Source organism: Typopeltis vanoorti, chromosome 3 (genome assembly GCF_054136105.1).
Source record: "Typopeltis vanoorti isolate ZY-2024b chromosome 3, IOZ_Tvanoo_1.0, whole genome shotgun sequence".
NCBI classification, from domain to species: Eukaryota; Metazoa; Arthropoda; class Arachnida; order Uropygi; family Thelyphonidae; genus Typopeltis; species Typopeltis vanoorti.
Window position 1 is genome coordinate 140482504 of NC_143551.1, and position 17541 is coordinate 140500044.

The 17541-nt window shown below is 32.9% G+C and overlaps 1 protein-coding gene across 1 annotated transcript in view; it reads right to left on the reverse strand.

The window, feature by feature from the left end:
- Positions 1 to 17541, reverse strand: part of LOC150108611 (tetratricopeptide repeat protein 37) — a 485241-nt gene that overhangs the window by 143350 nt on the left and 324350 nt on the right. Inside the window, exons 28-29 of the mRNA XM_090416072.1 lie at positions 14905 to 14982; positions 4676 to 4800 (exon numbers count right to left, since the gene is read on the reverse strand). Coding sequence (XP_090272198.1) covers positions 4676 to 4800; positions 14905 to 14982 — 203 coding nt within the window. The remainder of the gene's footprint in view (positions 1 to 4675; positions 4801 to 14904; positions 14983 to 17541) is intronic.

A 17541-nucleotide genomic window follows, 5' to 3' on the forward strand; every position in this document is an offset into this window, starting at 1 on the left:
TCTCCTTTGAATGTTTCAGAGTATTTTCCAAAAGCTAACCAACAAAGTTACACTCCATGTATATTTTTTTCCTTCACAGCTTCCCTCTACTGTGATCAACTGTCCAAGGTAAACATAAACATAGCTGGTTACTATATCATTTTTCTAGTATTTATTACACATTATTTTTGTTTTCTCTTTGTTCATATTTAATTATTTCTTTTTACTTTCTGCATTCAGTTCACTGAATTTTTCATTTCAGTGTTTCATTCTTCTATTTTTCCATTTGTGACTGATTTTATATAAACAGCTGAATTTTTATATATATGAATAAGCATATCAATATGTTGCAGGCGTAGACTTCTGTGGCTAATTGGTTCAAAAGATATATTTCGGTGATTACACCACATTTTTTTATTATTCAGTTATATAAAACACTGAAATAATAGTTCCCGACAAGTTTCGTAAATCATAGGATTTACATCTTCAGGGGGTAAATAGTATAACTTAAAGTTTAAACAAGAGAATTAATAAATACAAATCATAACCGTCTGGCTATTCATAAAACTCAAATAACAGAATGCAGATATATAATGTTATTGACGTTGAACAATACTGGACGATGTCACGTGTTCTTATTCTCGTTCATACAGTCCGAGCTCAGATTGACGTAGATTTTTTATTAGAGCTGACCACACTTGGAGAATTAAACCTTGATTTTTATTGCATTGGGTTGGGTTTTTTAGCATATTAGCAGCTTCTTTAAATTTTCTTATATAACTGTTGTTTTCTATGTTCTTTATAGGTGAAAAAAGTATTGTTTATACAATGTTTAAAAAGATTCAAGATGTCCGGAGGGAAGAGGTCTTCTAGGGTCTTGCTTTCCATACCACTTCCACTGGACACGATGTACTCTGGCATAAAACGACGATGTCATACATAGAAAACAACAGTTATATAAGAAAATTTAAAGAAGCTGCTAATATGCTAAAAAACCCAACCCAATGCAATAAAAATCAAGGTTTAATTCTCCATCAAGTGTGGTCAGCTCTAATAAAAAATCTACCTCAATCTGAGCTCGGACTGTATGAATGAGAACAAGAACACGTGACATCGTCCAGTATTGTTCAACGTCAATAACGTTATATATCTGCATTCTGTTATTTGAGTTTTATGAATAGCCAGACGGTTATGATTTGTATTTATTAATTCTCTTGTTTAAACTTTAAGTTATACTATTTACCCCCTGAAGATGTAAATCCTACGATTTACGAAACTTGTTGGGAACTATTATTTCAGTGTTTTATATAACTGAATAATAAAAAAATGTTGTGTAATCACTGAAATATATCTTTTATATCAATATGTTTTTTTTTTTTTTTTTCCAATTCCTTGATTTTTTTTTAGGGCTTCTCAAATAGCTAATGTTGAGATTATATCAAATGCCTTTCAAAATCAACAAAGGCCAAATCTTTTTTGTATTCATTTGTTTTTTCAATGATTCGATTTATTACTATATATATCAATAGTACTGTTGTTGTTGTTCTGAATCCTGCCTATTCTGGAGGTTGCAAAAATCTAGTTTGTTTTGTATTCTGTTATTAATGATTTTTGTAAAAGTTTTGTATATTAATTTTTAACATTTCCTAAGTTGCTCTTTTTAAAAACTATAATATAGATAGCGGTAGCATCCATAGCACAATTGGGAGAACAACAGAACATTGCACCCTTTGATTGGAAAAGACCTAAGTTCGATTCTTGTCATGATGAGAAAAATATTTATGAGGTCTTTTTCAACTGAAGTTTCAATGAGTTAGCTGATCTCATATGGAAGTAGCAGAGTTTTTTCTCCCAGAAAATTGGGTTTTTTCGCCAAAAAAATACTATTTGTGGTGGTGGCCAGTAGAAGATGATGTGTATTCATGGTCATGGTGTCATAGTGTATAATGGAGTGACGTGCACTTCTGTAATGAGTCCAAACACTTCATGGAGATGCCAAACAATGATAATAATTATTATTCCAACTCAGTAGGAATAATAATTATTCCCACTGAATTCCCACCATTATAAATAGTTCACCAACTGCTTTCAAAACTTCTATAAATATCTCATCTTCACCTGGTGTCTTTCCACTATTCATGCTATCCACTGCATAGTAAACTTCTTTTAAAATATCGGGGCATATTTCTTCTCCTTCCATTTGGGTATTACATTGTTGTTTTCATACTGGCTTAAGTATTGGGAATTATCATACAATTTTTAATAGGATTTTATTCATCTTATAACCTGTTCTTTGTCTTAAATTAATACTCCGCTTTCATCTTTAAGGGCTATTAATTTGTTTTGTCCTATAAATAACTCTTTTCTTACTCCTTTTAGACATTTTCTATTGTAATTCTGATTTTTCTTGTTCTTAAGTTTCTAATTTTTTTTTTGTGTTATCCTTCTCCTTAATTTTATTCTACTATCTTGTCTAGATCTCTTTTCATTTCTCTTCTCTTTCTGTGAAGGTTTAGGATTTCTTCAGATAATTTTCTTTCATCCTTATTTTTGTTAATTTCACCAAGCTCTCTGGTGAAATTTATTTATTATTTGGTAGTTTTTATCCAAATCTTCACTCATATCAATATTATAACACTTTGCTTATTTCTTTTTGGAAGAACTGTTGTTTTTCCAGATTTGGTAATTTAATGTACATTTATCAAATTTCATAGTGAAAAACTCATAGAATTAAACAATGTGTATGTTTGTAATATAACATCTAATAGATAGTTTTGCTGTCACATTCCATGATGCATGTCATATTCCAGATCCTTGCCTATCAGATTTTTAATAAACACAGACCAAACTTGGTGTTGAACCAAGCCTTGATTTTTGTAAAATGTTTTTGCTTGGTTATGGTTATAAATTAAATTTGCTAAATAATTCTATTCTTGTTTAATCCCTTATCCAAGTGTAAGCAAGAAGAGTTTGTGTGTGAAGAATCTTCACAACTAGGGTACTTGTACATGGAAGCTAATGACATTAATTGCCTTAGTGACCCCATAATGAAAACTCACACTTTCAGAAGTATAATGCATAGCATTATACATGTTAAAACTTCACTGTTCTTCCACCATTATAAATGGTGGAAAAGCAATGAATTTTATACATTCCAGATATCTTTATGAGAGAATGTGGAATTTTGATGGATGCAAGAACTTAGAAATCTTGCATTGGGATAGAAGCCATTTTAATGTCATAATTGCATAGCATTGCTGTCCATTACATTCTTGATGTGGATAAGGTGATTGCATTTCTGAAATCTTGTTGGAAGGAACTGTAGGAGGAGTAACCAAATTTTTGTTAAGGGAGAGAGAGAGTTTAAGGTAAAGGAGTTCTTTATTTCTTTCTTCTGTGGTATCGGAGCTATTGTAGACCGTCTCATAACATTTTTATCATGCTTATCTCTTTTGCAATGGATGGTGGTGTGAAGCAGCATGTAAGAATCTCCCAGTTTCGTTTTCTGTACTGAAACAACTCTCCCCCCCCCTTCTTCAGGTACTTCTACATAGATGCCAAGGAAAGGTAATTTTCTGTGATCCTCAAGTTTTACAGTGAATTTTATGTTTGGGTGCAAGTGTTCAAGATTATTTTTGAATTACTCTAATTCTTCAGTTGTTCCCAAATAAATAGTGAATACAACATCAATGTGTGACACAGCCAAGTTATTTTGGTTTTCTATGATATTTTTCAATGGCTTATCTCTAAAAGTTCTCTACAAATTGGTTTGGTAGGACTGGTAATGGAGGGAGGGTGAGAAAACATAGTAAGTCCTTGTGTTTGTTCCCAATATTTATCTTGGAATTTGAACACATTTTCAGTAGAAAAAAATTTCTTGAAGAAGCAACATGTCATCTCTAGGGAGCTGAAAGCTGACTGCATCTAAATTTTCTAAGATGTCTGAAGATTCTATTTTTAAATACTTTATCCTTTTTTAAAAAAAAAAAAAATTAAGCCATTATTCACATATGATTCTGTTTTGCCTGTGTATGGAGTTATCATACTTGAAAAATATTTTGCTAGGTTGGAAGTTGGAGAATCTCTGGTGTCCATGATAGGATGCAAAAGGAACTTTTTGTTTATGGATTTTCAGGATTCTATAAATTCTTGGGACTAAGGGAAGTTTGATGTTAGAGATTTCAATTCTTCTTGCCAGCCTGGTTGGCCAAGTGCTTAGCATATTCGAACTGTGGGTTCGAATCCTACCGTAGGCATGGATGTTTGTGAATGATTGTGAAAATGATAGTGGTGGTGATAGTCTGCAGTGGATGGCGTTGGTGTAGATGAAGGTAGCTGCGGTTGGTGGATTGTTGGAGATGGAGAGTTGTAGAGCAGGTGCCCTCCCTCGATGAGTCTTTGGACTCCCTGAAGGTGTTACGTAATAATAATTCAATAACTTTTTAAGTCATTATGCCAATGTGAGAGTAATAATAGCTTTGTTCTATCACATTCATACTGTTTAATTCAATGTTGTTTTTACTCTATTATTAATTTAATTATATGTTTAATTTTTACTCTAAAATTAATAATAAAACCTTATGGGTTTTATTATTAATTTCATGAAATTAGTTCACATTACTAAATATGTGGTCTTTATACTAGAAATCCAACGAAGAGTTACTAATCAAAGAATCAGACTTCAAATAACATTTACCTTTGAATGCCTGTTCAAATTGTCCATGTGAATATAAGCAAAGAGCCAAGCTACATAAAACTGAAGTATCAACTTTTTTGATTAGCATATAGTGTTTGATGGCTGCTTCTTGTTGATTTTTGATACTAAAAAAAAAAGAAAAAAAAATATAAATATTAAGACATGTTTCATTATATCATAATTACATCATATGTATTAGTCTTGTCAAATCTGAGGCAACTCCAAAAAATGCTAAAATCAAACTATTTTGAAAATTTTAAACCACCAGTGGTTTAAAAATTTTAAAATGTGTAACTATTAATCTGATATATGTATATTCAATTCTTACACAGTTTTTTTCACATACACTTTTATGTAACAAGCCTTTGTTCTCTATTGTCTACTGGCTGTGTATTTTGTTACATTTCCCTGATAGTATCATATTACTGGCCAGAGAGTGGTAGAAAGCATAAATGTTAGTTCATTTTTTGTAATGTTCTTTTTCATTCTATTCTTGCTTCATGTAAGTCTTTTTTCTCTCTTTTTTTTCTTTTTTCCTGCATGTGTGAGGGTTCACTTTAATGAAGTGATGAAATATTCATCACAAAATATGTGCTTTTATATTAAATTGGCTGAGCCCTCCTGCTTTGCCGAGGTGAACTTATACTGCCAATGGTTCACTTCAGGGTATTTACTCGAGTATTTGGTACTGGTGTTTTCATCCCGGTGTAGAATTATAAGCATTAACACTTCTTTGTAAACAATATTAGAAGTTTCATCATCCTCGACAAAAATAATTAAATGCTCAGGACTGCTTAACTTGAAAACATGTTACATATAACTGCTTGTGTCCAAAACATTCACCTCTTAAATCTAAATGTGCATATCTAAGGGTTTGTCCTTGGGCTTTATTAATCGTCATTGCAAAGCAAACTCTTATTGGAAATTGTAACTGTTTGAATGTAAGTAGATAGTCTGAAGGAATAAGGGGTATCTGAGGAATGAAGACAATTTCTCTGATACCAGGACGTAAATATCACAGCTTCTATCATATTTGCTTTCAGCGATTTTACTTGAAGCCTAGTTCCACTGCAAACATTGGGGGGGGAGAGCAAATTTTGGAGCAACATAATAAGAACATCTATTTTCAATTTAATTTCATGACTACGCAAATCCAGGTGGATTAAGCAAATTTTAAAATTCCTTTGGAAAATAAACTGCATCATTTACATCCACAGGAATATCTACTGATTGGTAAACAGATCCATTAACCCTATTAAGAATCAACTCATTCATTATTGATATGCTGTCATTTCGGGGTGCAAGGATAGCTCTCTCCCTGAACCAAGAAGATGACTTTTCTGTTATGTTGTCAATAGATGAGTAGATGGTGCACAACAGTTCAGACAATTTTCCCAATATTTAGGCGTGTTAATATAATTTTCCGTCTCTTTGCTGTACTTCACCATTGCAAATTTTTAACATTTTTGAGAAGAAGGAATGTGCATTAGAATCTCCATGTAAGTGAATACACATACTGGTTTTGAGAGAAAACTTCTCTATATCATGCCATAGTAACGATTTTTTAAAGCAGGAATTCACTTCGTCCACCCTGGTTCCACAGGATACGATGGACAGTGTTTGTCAAAAACCATCAGCAAATAAAACAGTTATTCCACTCATTCTTTGATCATCTGATCTGATATCCCTCTGTGTTCTGTCAACTGCTTCAACAGATGTTTCGTGGGACATTGTATATTCATCCCAAACAATCAAAGAAACCTTTTGAAATAATTTCAACAAATTACTTTGTTTGATATATTGCACAATAGGGATATCATTAGTGAAACTTGTAAGTGGTACTTGGAAAGTAGAATGAGCAGTTTGACCCCCTTGCAACAGAGAGCATCCAAGAAAAACAGTTTTCCTGAATGATTTTCACAGTTGTTAAAACATCATGAAAAATTTCAGCTCGATCTGAAGTTGGTGATTGTTCATGCCGATTTAATAAATCCTGAATTTCATTGAAATTGCATGAGGTTTCTTGGAATAAATCTGTATTTAGTGCAAAGGATTTTTGGTATCAGAAGACTGAAATCTTTAACACTTTTGTCACTTACTGACTTAACAATTGATTCAAGTCTCAGTAATGCTTCATTAAACTGAGCCTGAGAACGAGTAGAATGTTCTTGGTGTAAGATATCTTCTGAAAAATGATTTTTGTAAGTTGGCCATAACGATAGAGGGTAAGTCATGTTGCAGTGAACCAAGATTACAGCAAACAAAAGGTGCAAAGATGACAGTGAGTTTGAAATTATTGCATTGCAGAGACAATTGAATCAGTGAGCGTCATCTTCTATCAAATTCAAAGCTTTACGTGCATCCCAGTATGTCAGATGTACTACACCATTTACTGTTCTTAGGTCACTGAATGATTTCGGTCCTTTCACATGCATCATGAGCATTTGTAAATAAAAGCATTCAGGATTTATTGGGATGCATTCTATAAAGACAACCTAGAGCATTGTTCTTTTCACAACAGGATAACTGTCAATGTTGGCATCCTATCTTCTTCATTGAAATTTGTTCTGACGCCAAGTATAGTATGTAGGTACCTCATTATAGGTCAGTGTTTGGGCAAAATTATCTTTGATGCTTAACTTAAAAAAGGCTGTTAATGTTGTGTCCCTTGGTGATTCCAATATACTGAGTGTGCTACTTTCTGTGAAGTAAACTCTTTGACCATTTTCGAGATGAACTACAGTTGGATGGTGCTCATGAATATCAAAAGATAAAATCTGCCAAACTGCTTCAGAGGTATTGATGTATCATCTGCTTTTGTATAGATCAATTTCATTATGTTCATTTTGCAAACAAAGCATAGCTTGGTATGAGCCCTTGTTGATATACAGGTAACCCACGTATAACGCGGTACTTATACAACGCAGTCTACAAATTGTAGTAACCCTTGTTGAATGGGTACTTATACAATGCAGTTTCGATATAAAATGGTCTACAAACTGTAGTAACCCTTTATCTTTTCATATTTTTCAACGCATGACTTAAAAATCAAATTTTATCTTCGTTAAATTTGCATCTACCCGTATCGCGCATGTAGTTATAAGTAGCGAATTTATATTAGGGGAAATAAACTTTAGCATGCATGTACGTCAATTGTTTACCGTATAAAGTATTTATTGTTGACAATTGTCTTCAATTTCTGCCAGGAAGGCGCATTAAAAATCATAAGTGTGTTAATCTCAAGCTGAGCACTTTATTTTTTGATGAGTTACATACAATATGTAATGCTTTTTTTTTACGTAAAAAATATATTTTTATAGTAATGGCCACTTAGAATGCTTTTGCAATATACGCATTTGTTAATAGTGATAAATCCACCCACTGTAAACTGCCAAGGTAACAATTAAACAAGACTGAAGATACATTCGGTTTCGATCAGCACATGAGACTCAACCTTTGCAAACTTCATAAGTGCTCCAATCTCTTCAATAGTGAATTAATTGATGGAGAAATAGATTTAAATGAGGAAGAACTGGTACAATTAACATTCATTCATGTAGGTTTGAAATGAAATAAATTTGTAAAAAGTGATGATCATTTGGTTAGAATGGCAACAAACTTCCAGTCAAATGGTACACTTGGCCTACCTTGAAAGTAAACATGAACTCCCTTTCAACTATCTGCTTCCACCAAATGATGTCATTTGAAATGCAGAATTGTAAGCTCAAATAGTTTCAACAAATTGATGAGACTGTGGATGATGCATTGTAATGAATGATAATAATGGTTCAGGAGGAGCTGTGATTTCATTCAGTTTCACTCTTCCATTCAAACAACACATTCTGGGCGATTCATGTCTGTATTTTATTTTATTATATTTTTTACGTAAAGTATAGTAAGTTCATCATATATATCAGGTTGGTCAATCAGATGACGTCGAACCAAATGGCAGGGAAAGTTCTGCCAAAGATTCTGATTGTGATGAATCCATTAAATAATTCAGTTTAAAGAAATTAGCAGAAGGATTGGACTTGAGAAGAAATTTATTTTATGGATAATGATCTCTCAATGGAGAGCTCCGGGAAATTCACGAGACAATTGGATATTTGTTTAGCTCTATTATGAACGTAATAAAAAATTGCAACATAGTGGTAAGCAAGGTCTTATCTGACTTCTTGATAACTAAACCAGCCTAAGTATGCAATGAGAATTATACTAATGATGTCCAAGAGATTTCAAGTGATGACGGCGTTCGGCCACTCGTAAATAAAGAACATCTACGAAATGTTAGTTTTGCAGAGAGTGATGACGATTAAAATATACACTTTATTTTATTTTGCCTAAAACATTTATGTATTATGTGCAATGAAGTTTATGTACAATTTATAATTTTATAATATATATTTGTTTCATAGTTTGTTTTATTAACTTACATGAATTACCTGAATTAAATAAAAAAATATTTTTGTTGGATATGTCATTGTTCATATAATCTTAAAAAAAAAAACGATTTTGGAACCTAACCCTACTTTTTCTATGTGATCTGAGTCTCACATAACACGATTTATATAACGTGGCATTTTTGTGGAACCTAACATCTGCGTTATACGAGGGTTACCTGTTGCATACATATTTGATGGATTTCATGGAACAAATTTCATCATTTATGTGTGCATTAAAGGCTTGTGACAAAACCAGATTATAAAGCGCTATATGACAATTATCAATTTCGAAAGTTCCTTGGCTATTATGTATGGTAGCAATTCGGCCACCATCTGAAGGAGCATATCGATGATACAGTGGATATTCATCCTCACCTGTTGAGTTTCAATGATAAATAATCTTGGATATCTCTTTGTGCATGTTCCTGACTTCATGCACAGTGAGTTTGGATGAACAGGTTTGCATGGATCATGCACCATATGTATGATATCGAACAATTCTTTGTCACATTGAGGAGAAAGTATCTCGACACTTATAATGGAATTGATTTCATGACTCCTAATTTTATCTTTGAAACAAATTAATATATGAACATGTGGCAATCCCCTTTTTTTGCAATTCTACTGAATATATATAGCACCTCCACACTCCAAAAATCTTGTGCTTGATGATGAGATTCATAATTTCATCGGCTTGCCGTGAAAAAACCCTTGCAATGATGTCGTGCCTGTCATAAGTCCTATTATCAGGTAGCAAATTTTCCAAAATCACTGACCAATTACTGTTGCACATGAAAGTAATGAAAAGGTTAGCACCACCATACACTCCAACACAGACCACTGTATCCTGAGTATTTTCGTGGAAATAATGGGGACTTTCTATGAAAGAAAAGGCAATGTTTGAAGCATTTTAATCAGCAAGCAATGCATTGCAGAGATGTATATAATTATCTATCTGAAGTTTACTTTGGTTTAATTGCATGTAAGTGATTCGCTCAGATTCAATTTTAGCATACATTTCAACCCAGTACTGATCGATGAGTTGACTATATCTATGTAGTGGATTTAAATTTTCCATCTGGACCATAATGTGATATGCATAAAAATTCATTGCTGAAACTGTTTCTCTACTTGTAGGTTCACTTCCTGGATTCATTTGTGGCAAATCAATGCAATATCCATCCTCTCCTCTGCAAAATAAAAGTGGATATTGAAGTGCATTATAGGCTCTATGTGTCACACATATTCGTTTCAGTCTATCATTGTGCCAATGTAAAATTATGTCTCTGTAACCATGTAAAATTATGTCGGTTAAATTCTTGCCCAGTAATGACAATAACTACTTCTTCATTACCTGTAGGCACATTGAATCTTCTTGCATGATATCCTACTGGTGTTCAGTTTGCATGTATGGCCAGTCTTAGTTCTTGCACATTGTTAGCATTCTTTATAGCCAACTTAAAAGCTTGTATGTGTGTGTGTGTCTATATATATACACGTTATGCTGATGTAACAGTCTTTGTAAATCAAATACAATTTCTGAGTTCAACCTGTGATATGCTACAACAGAAAGCTGCTTGTTCACGTAGGTTTGAAATGAAATAAATTTGTAAAAAAGTGATGATCATTTGGTTAGAATGGTAACAAACTTCCAGTCAAATGGTACACTTGGCCTTGCACCTTGAAAGTAAGCATGAACTCCCTTTCAACTATCTGCTTTACACCAAATGATGTCATTTGAAATGCAGAATTGTTAGCTCAAATAGTTTCAACAAATTGATGAGACTGTGGATGATGCATTGTAATGAGTGATAATATTGGTTCAGGAGGAGCTGTGATTTCATTCAGTTTTACTCTTCCATTCAAACAACACATTCTGGGCGATTCATGTCTGTATTTTATTTCATTATATTTTTTATGTAAAGTATAGTAAGTTCATCATATATATATCAGGTTGGTCAATTGGTAGAGCCTCTGCTACTAATGGTTCATGCAAAAAGTTAAGCAAGTTTGAGCACGGTTAGTAGTTGGAATTATATGTAACAGCAACTAAGGATTGTATCAATGTCACAAATCAAATTATATTCTAGTTATTTAGAATCAATGATTGACAGTTAAATCCATGAGAAAAATGTATAGTTTCAGTTAAAATACATGTTTGTTGGACAGTTTACTTGTTTTGTGGAAAGAAACTTCGAGTTTAATATCCTGCTTGATTTCTGCCTGAAATTTGCACAAAAGGCTGTTGAAGAATTTATAATTATTGATTGAAAATGCTTAAATAGAGTGGTTCTCATCTAATCTGAAGCTCAAGGAATCAAAAAAATGATCAGTTTTTAATTTAAATTAATTGGAATCACATTTTTTTAAACTAGAGAAAAGTATACTCAAACAAATCCCATAAACAAGATGCTATTCTAAAGAAATTCATTATAGCAAATTATCCACGATGATAAACTATTCCTATGGTCTGTACAGGTTTACTATAACAAAAGTCAATCATGTTAGGCAGATCTGAAAGCAGTGCACAGAAATGGCAAAAGTGAAATAAACATTTCTGATCATAGCAGGTAAGATGGGTAACAGCACAGGTGTAGTCGAATGTTTTTTTGTTTATTTTTGCAGGAGGGGAGGGGAGAAGAAGCATGAAGATTCAGGACTTATCATGCGAGGCAACATCAAACTACATTATATAATCTGCTGGCTTTATTTTATTCTTAACTGTATGTGTTCTTTCTCTGACTGGCATGCTGTTTTGCAGGAGGATAGACTGAATCATGTTCCAAGGAGGAATCTACTACTTCAATATGAGGCTTACTAATTCACCATCAAATAAAAGAGCCCTTATGAAAGTTTTACATTATCATGAGAAATCCATATATGTATTTTCTGAGCAAAGAACATTCTTCTCATTATATTAAAAGGGTACTATTAGTAATGGACAAAATGTTTTATTATAAACTATAATTATTATTATTATGACACCTCCAGGGAGTCCAAGGACTTATCAAGGGAGGGTACCGGGTACCTACTCTACAATTCTCCATCTCTACCACTCAAATCCACCAACTACCCCACCACTTCCACTTTCACAGACAATCACAAACATCCATGCCCATGGCAGGATTCAAATGTGCAGCCTTTTGGCTGGAGGGGGGGGGGGGAAGAGCCCCACTTTCGAGTCATCAGAATTCAAGGAGAACTGGCCTACCAGTCCAGAACTCAGGGGGTTGGGTGCCGTAGGGAACAGGGGGGGGTACTCCCCCTTTAGAGTAATCAGAATTCAAGGAGAACCGGCCTACCACTCTGTAACTCGGAGGGTTGGGCAGCGTCGGTGCTGGGGGGGGGGGCCCTCCTTTTGAATATTCAACACTCAGGAGCTACCCTGAGTGTTGAGTCTTCAAAATTCTAGGAGAACCGGCCTACCAGTCCGGAACACAGGGGGGGGGGCGCCAGGGGGCATAGCCCTCCTAGTAATTAATAAAATAAATAATTTTTATGTAGCACCATCATAATATCCTGTACACCCCTGAGGGTACATATCAGAAATTTGATGATGATAAATAATTAACTGAGATTTTTATTTGTATAATGTCGAAGTGGATGTTTAGCTTTAGTTGATGTTTAGAGGTGAGGAACAAATAAAGTGATGCTATAAGGTACAGTGGGCAGAAAAGTGGTATGATGGTATGTGTCCTAAAGTTTTATATTAGATGTGCATTAATTTAATGTATTCCAGTACATGATGCAGCTACAAGGTAGGAAACAGTGTAGTTCTTGACAGGGAGGGTTCATGTGATTCAGATTATCATAGAACTATCGCCACTTGCATTTTTAGAATGGGAGATGAATTTCATCACTCAGTGTAAGACCACCACCTCACTTATTAGAGCTCTGAAGTGGCTTGAAAAAAAGTTCCATATTTGGTCTCTATAGCAGATTTCTGGACGAAGTAAAAATAAATAAAAAAATACAAAAAATATATTATATTTTGTATTTTTTTATTAGCACACCCATGGTACAAATGTACCATATGTTTGCTAATAACCTTTCATGGGTGGGAACCACATATAAAAATTCCAGTTTCAGTAAAGATATTAACTAATAGTGGTAATATCTGCTTAACAGACAATTATACTAGTAAAATCAATTTCAATAGTTTATCATAACAGATCATGTAAAAAAAAAAACCTAAATATTTTATTCCAATATTTTATAATACAGTAACTGAGGAAATTTCAAGATTAATGGCAACAATGAAAACAAAGAATAACTGAATAAATAAATTTTTTATCTATTGTGATAAACCATTAAAGTTTCATGTATAACTATCACAAGTTTAAACATACATATTAACAGATAAGCTGTAAATGATTTTTATACTTAAACTGGGTATGCAGTGAAATATTGTAAATAATAGACAAGCTGATAGATACAAGCTGCATCCCCACCTCCTTGTTGCCAATAAATTAACTGTATCATGTAGTTTTAACTGAATTGAATGAGCTTAGTCATTTTTTGTAGTAATTTGAACCATAGATATATCTATTTTTAGTGAGTGGTTTTAGTTTAATTTATTATTCTCTTTCATCTGATTTTACACTGTAAATGTCTAATATTCAATGTAATAAAATAACTTGTTTATTAAGTTGCATTTTAATTTATTAGCACAATTGCTGACAGTCTGTTTTCCAAGATAACTTGCAAGTGCCACGGAGTAATTTCATTTTACAGTGTGGAAAATGCCAAATATTAATGAGCTATGTGCATGACAATAAGTTCAGGTATAAAAATTAAATTTATGAGTGTCTCTTTTCTGTTTATTCAGAATAATTTTGTAATTTTTCATGTGTGTGTGTTTTGTCCTCCTCTTGCATGTGATTTTATACCATAATTGTCTGATATTCAAAGTAATAAAATGACTTGTTTGTTAGGTTCTGTTTTAACTTACGAGCATACTGATAGCCTCTTTCATTGATATAACTTGCAATTTCCACGGTTATTTAATTTCAGAGGAAACACAGTAATTAATTAGATGTATGCATAAATTAAATTGATGAGAGTCTCTTTTTTTTTTTTTGTTTATTCATACTGATAGCCTCTTTCATTGATATAACTTGCAATTTCCACGGTTATTTAATTTCAGAGGAAACACAGTAATTAATTAGATGTATGCATAAATTAAATTGATGAGAGTCTCTTTTTTTGTTTATTCATAATAAGTATGCAATTCATCCCTGCCCCTTTGATCCTACTGTTACCTCAGTATTTTCTGTACCTTTATAACTTCAGTAAATAATGTGCAGCAAAATAAAATAGAAAATACACACATAAAAATGTCCCTTGATAAAATGTCAAGTGATAAGTAAAATCACAGTTTTTAAATGGTAGACAAAATTACACCTATGCAACAAAATTGAATTATTGTATTGAATTATTAAAAATTTCTTCTGTTCACCAGTCTGATGGACTCTGATGAAATTTAAGAATCTTCTACACTAAATTTCATCAAAGTCTGCAAAAGCAATGAAGAGAAGAAAAGTGCTATAGATAAAGAACAAACTTGTTCATAAAATATTGTTTACTATTGCTTCACATAAGAAATTATTAATAATCATTAGAATTACAAAGTTCACAATTACTAAATATCATATGAAAATAATAAAAATATATAAGTGAATGATGCTTCACATAAGAAATTATTAATAATCATTAGAATTACAAAGTTCACAATTACTAAATATCATATGAAAATAATAAAAATATATAAGTGAATGATCTTTTTACCCAAGAAGTCTTGCATAATTTATGCGAGCTTTCTCTGCATTGCCAAACTGATCTTCCTTTTCTAGAAGTGTTACAGCTCTGCGAAAGGTATCACAATAAATTATGTTATAAAATGATTATTAAAAATTTATTTTTTCAAAATGAAAAATGGAGTAAAGAATAACATTTTCCATAAAGTTCTTATTATGATAACCATTATTACAATCTACCATTTATCTATCCAACTTTTCAATTATCAGAATGGTGAGTTCTGATGATTGAAGGATTGGATAATTGAAGTACAATTAAGGTGTGCTCTACCAAAAGTTGATTAAATGAAGGGTCATTGTTTTAAAGGTTGGATAAATGGTGAATTGTTGTATTATTATTGCTTAAGTACAGTTTTGTGGATAGCATGTTTTTTTTTTAAAGTCTTCCAGTATATGAAGAAGATGGGAGGTCTGATACACAAGATGCCCAAAATATGCAGAAATAAGATGCAAAAATTATGTGCAGGTCATTGTAGATGTTACTTAATTATCAATGAACTCTAAAGTACATGTGACATTGAGTTAATACTTAGCAAGCATGACGTGTGGCTCAGCAACACAGTGAAAAGTGATGAAAAAATGCAATTCCAATTGAAGTTATTCAAGCATATTTACTCAATGAGTATAAATGGAGCATAAATAAAATATAAGCAACCAGCAACTTACATGGCATTTGGAGAAGGCTTTGACCAAATGTTCAGTCCAGAAATGGTTCAAACTATTTGCTCCAAGTGATGAATCACTTGATGATGCACTCCCATGAGGAATAAGTAACTTTCAGTGATAACAATAAACTAAGGGCCAGAGAGTAAGATTCAAGTTAAGCATGCAAGATGACTGCAGAAAAATTCAATTTGAGTGATAAAACCATTTATTTACATTTGCATCAACATGGAAGGTTAAACCTCAGCAAACGGTTTCCACATAAACTTAGTGACAACAGATGCTGTCAATTTTCTTGGCAATGCTTTTACATTAAAATAATGAACCATTTTTTGGACTGGCTGGATGTGTAACAAAAAAACATTGTAAACATACAATGATACCGAGTAACCACATCACTGGTTAACCAGTAGGTAAATCGGGGTTTTCTCTGTATGCAACACATACAATGTTGCATACCCAGTAAAACCCACAATTTACTAACAAAAGATTACTCTCTGGTGAGACTGTAGATCAGTTAACATCTGCCTTGAAGAACACAAAAAACTATGATCATCTGTATGGTGAGATGGGAGGACTGGTGGACCATTGCTCTGGATATACTTCTTCATACAGAATTAAATGGAAGAAGACATCAGTATTGCATAGACATTGCTATAGGTCTGAATGGCTACTTTTAGAATCAGCATATGAAACATTTCTTCCCAACCAGTATGGCTGCATTAATTTGCCAAAGATCTGGGAGATCGCTCTGAGACCAGACAGCCTGACTTTTCAAAATTATCGTTATGATTATCCAGCCCATAGATGGCACCATGTTAGGACATGTTCCAGTTACAATTTGAATTGCTTCTAATGATTTAGCTGAGTGCCTGTGTGCTTGTCACAGTTATAATTTTAAACTCTGAAGATGATGGGTAGAAAATCAGCAAAATGTTAGTAAGTTCAATAATTTATTTTTTCCTCTCTTATGAATATCTCTTTATCAGTTCAAATGCCATTATCTACAGTTTTTATGTAAAATAAAAGTTATTCAAGCATACACAACAGAAAATGATCATTCAACTGACTCTAGAAAAAAAAAAAGTTCCTTGACTGAAAAAGACACAAATTGGAATCCCATCTATAACACAAGAAACACTGAGTAGCTGGTTAATTTATCTCACTTTTATCTATGCAACAACAGACAAACCAGCCAGAAGTGGCAAAAGTTTTCTATGTCTTAACCTCAACAGACCACTTGGCCTAACACACACACACACATATATATTTTTTTTAAAAGAATTGAATGACATAAACCGAGAGTAAAGGAAAAAGGTTTAATGGTATCACACAACTAGTTTCGGCTTTTTATAGCCTTCTTCAGGAGTTTTTATACAAAAAAAAAAAAAACATTAAACATTGAAGATAAAAACTGTGAACAGCACAGGAACATTGTAGGTGCTAAGGAATAGGAAGAGATAGCTTTAACTTCAAAATCTTCCAGATAAATGTTGGCAAGTACAGGAGATAAAGGATTACCCATTGCTAGACCATGATTTTGCTTGTAGATGGTGTCCTGAAATCTAAAATATCCAGACTTGATGCAATGAGTAAGGCTAACATTTTTTTAGATAACTTATCTTTGAGTAGTGTCAGGATTTCATCTGTAGGAACATTTGTAAACAAGGATACTATGTCAAAGCTAGCCATGATGTCATTTTCTTGAACAGTAATATCTTTAATGTATGATACAAAATCTGCAGAGTTGTTAATAAAAGACGAAGACTTTCCAGAAAAACATCTAAGATATTTTGAAAGGTTGTATGTTGGTGACTCAATGCCCTCAACAATGGGACAAAGTGGGGTATTTTCCTTGTGGATCTTGGGAACTCCATATATGTGTGGCATGAGCAGATGGAGAGAGCGAAGAGAAAGGCGAATGTTTCTAGACAGTTCAGAAGTT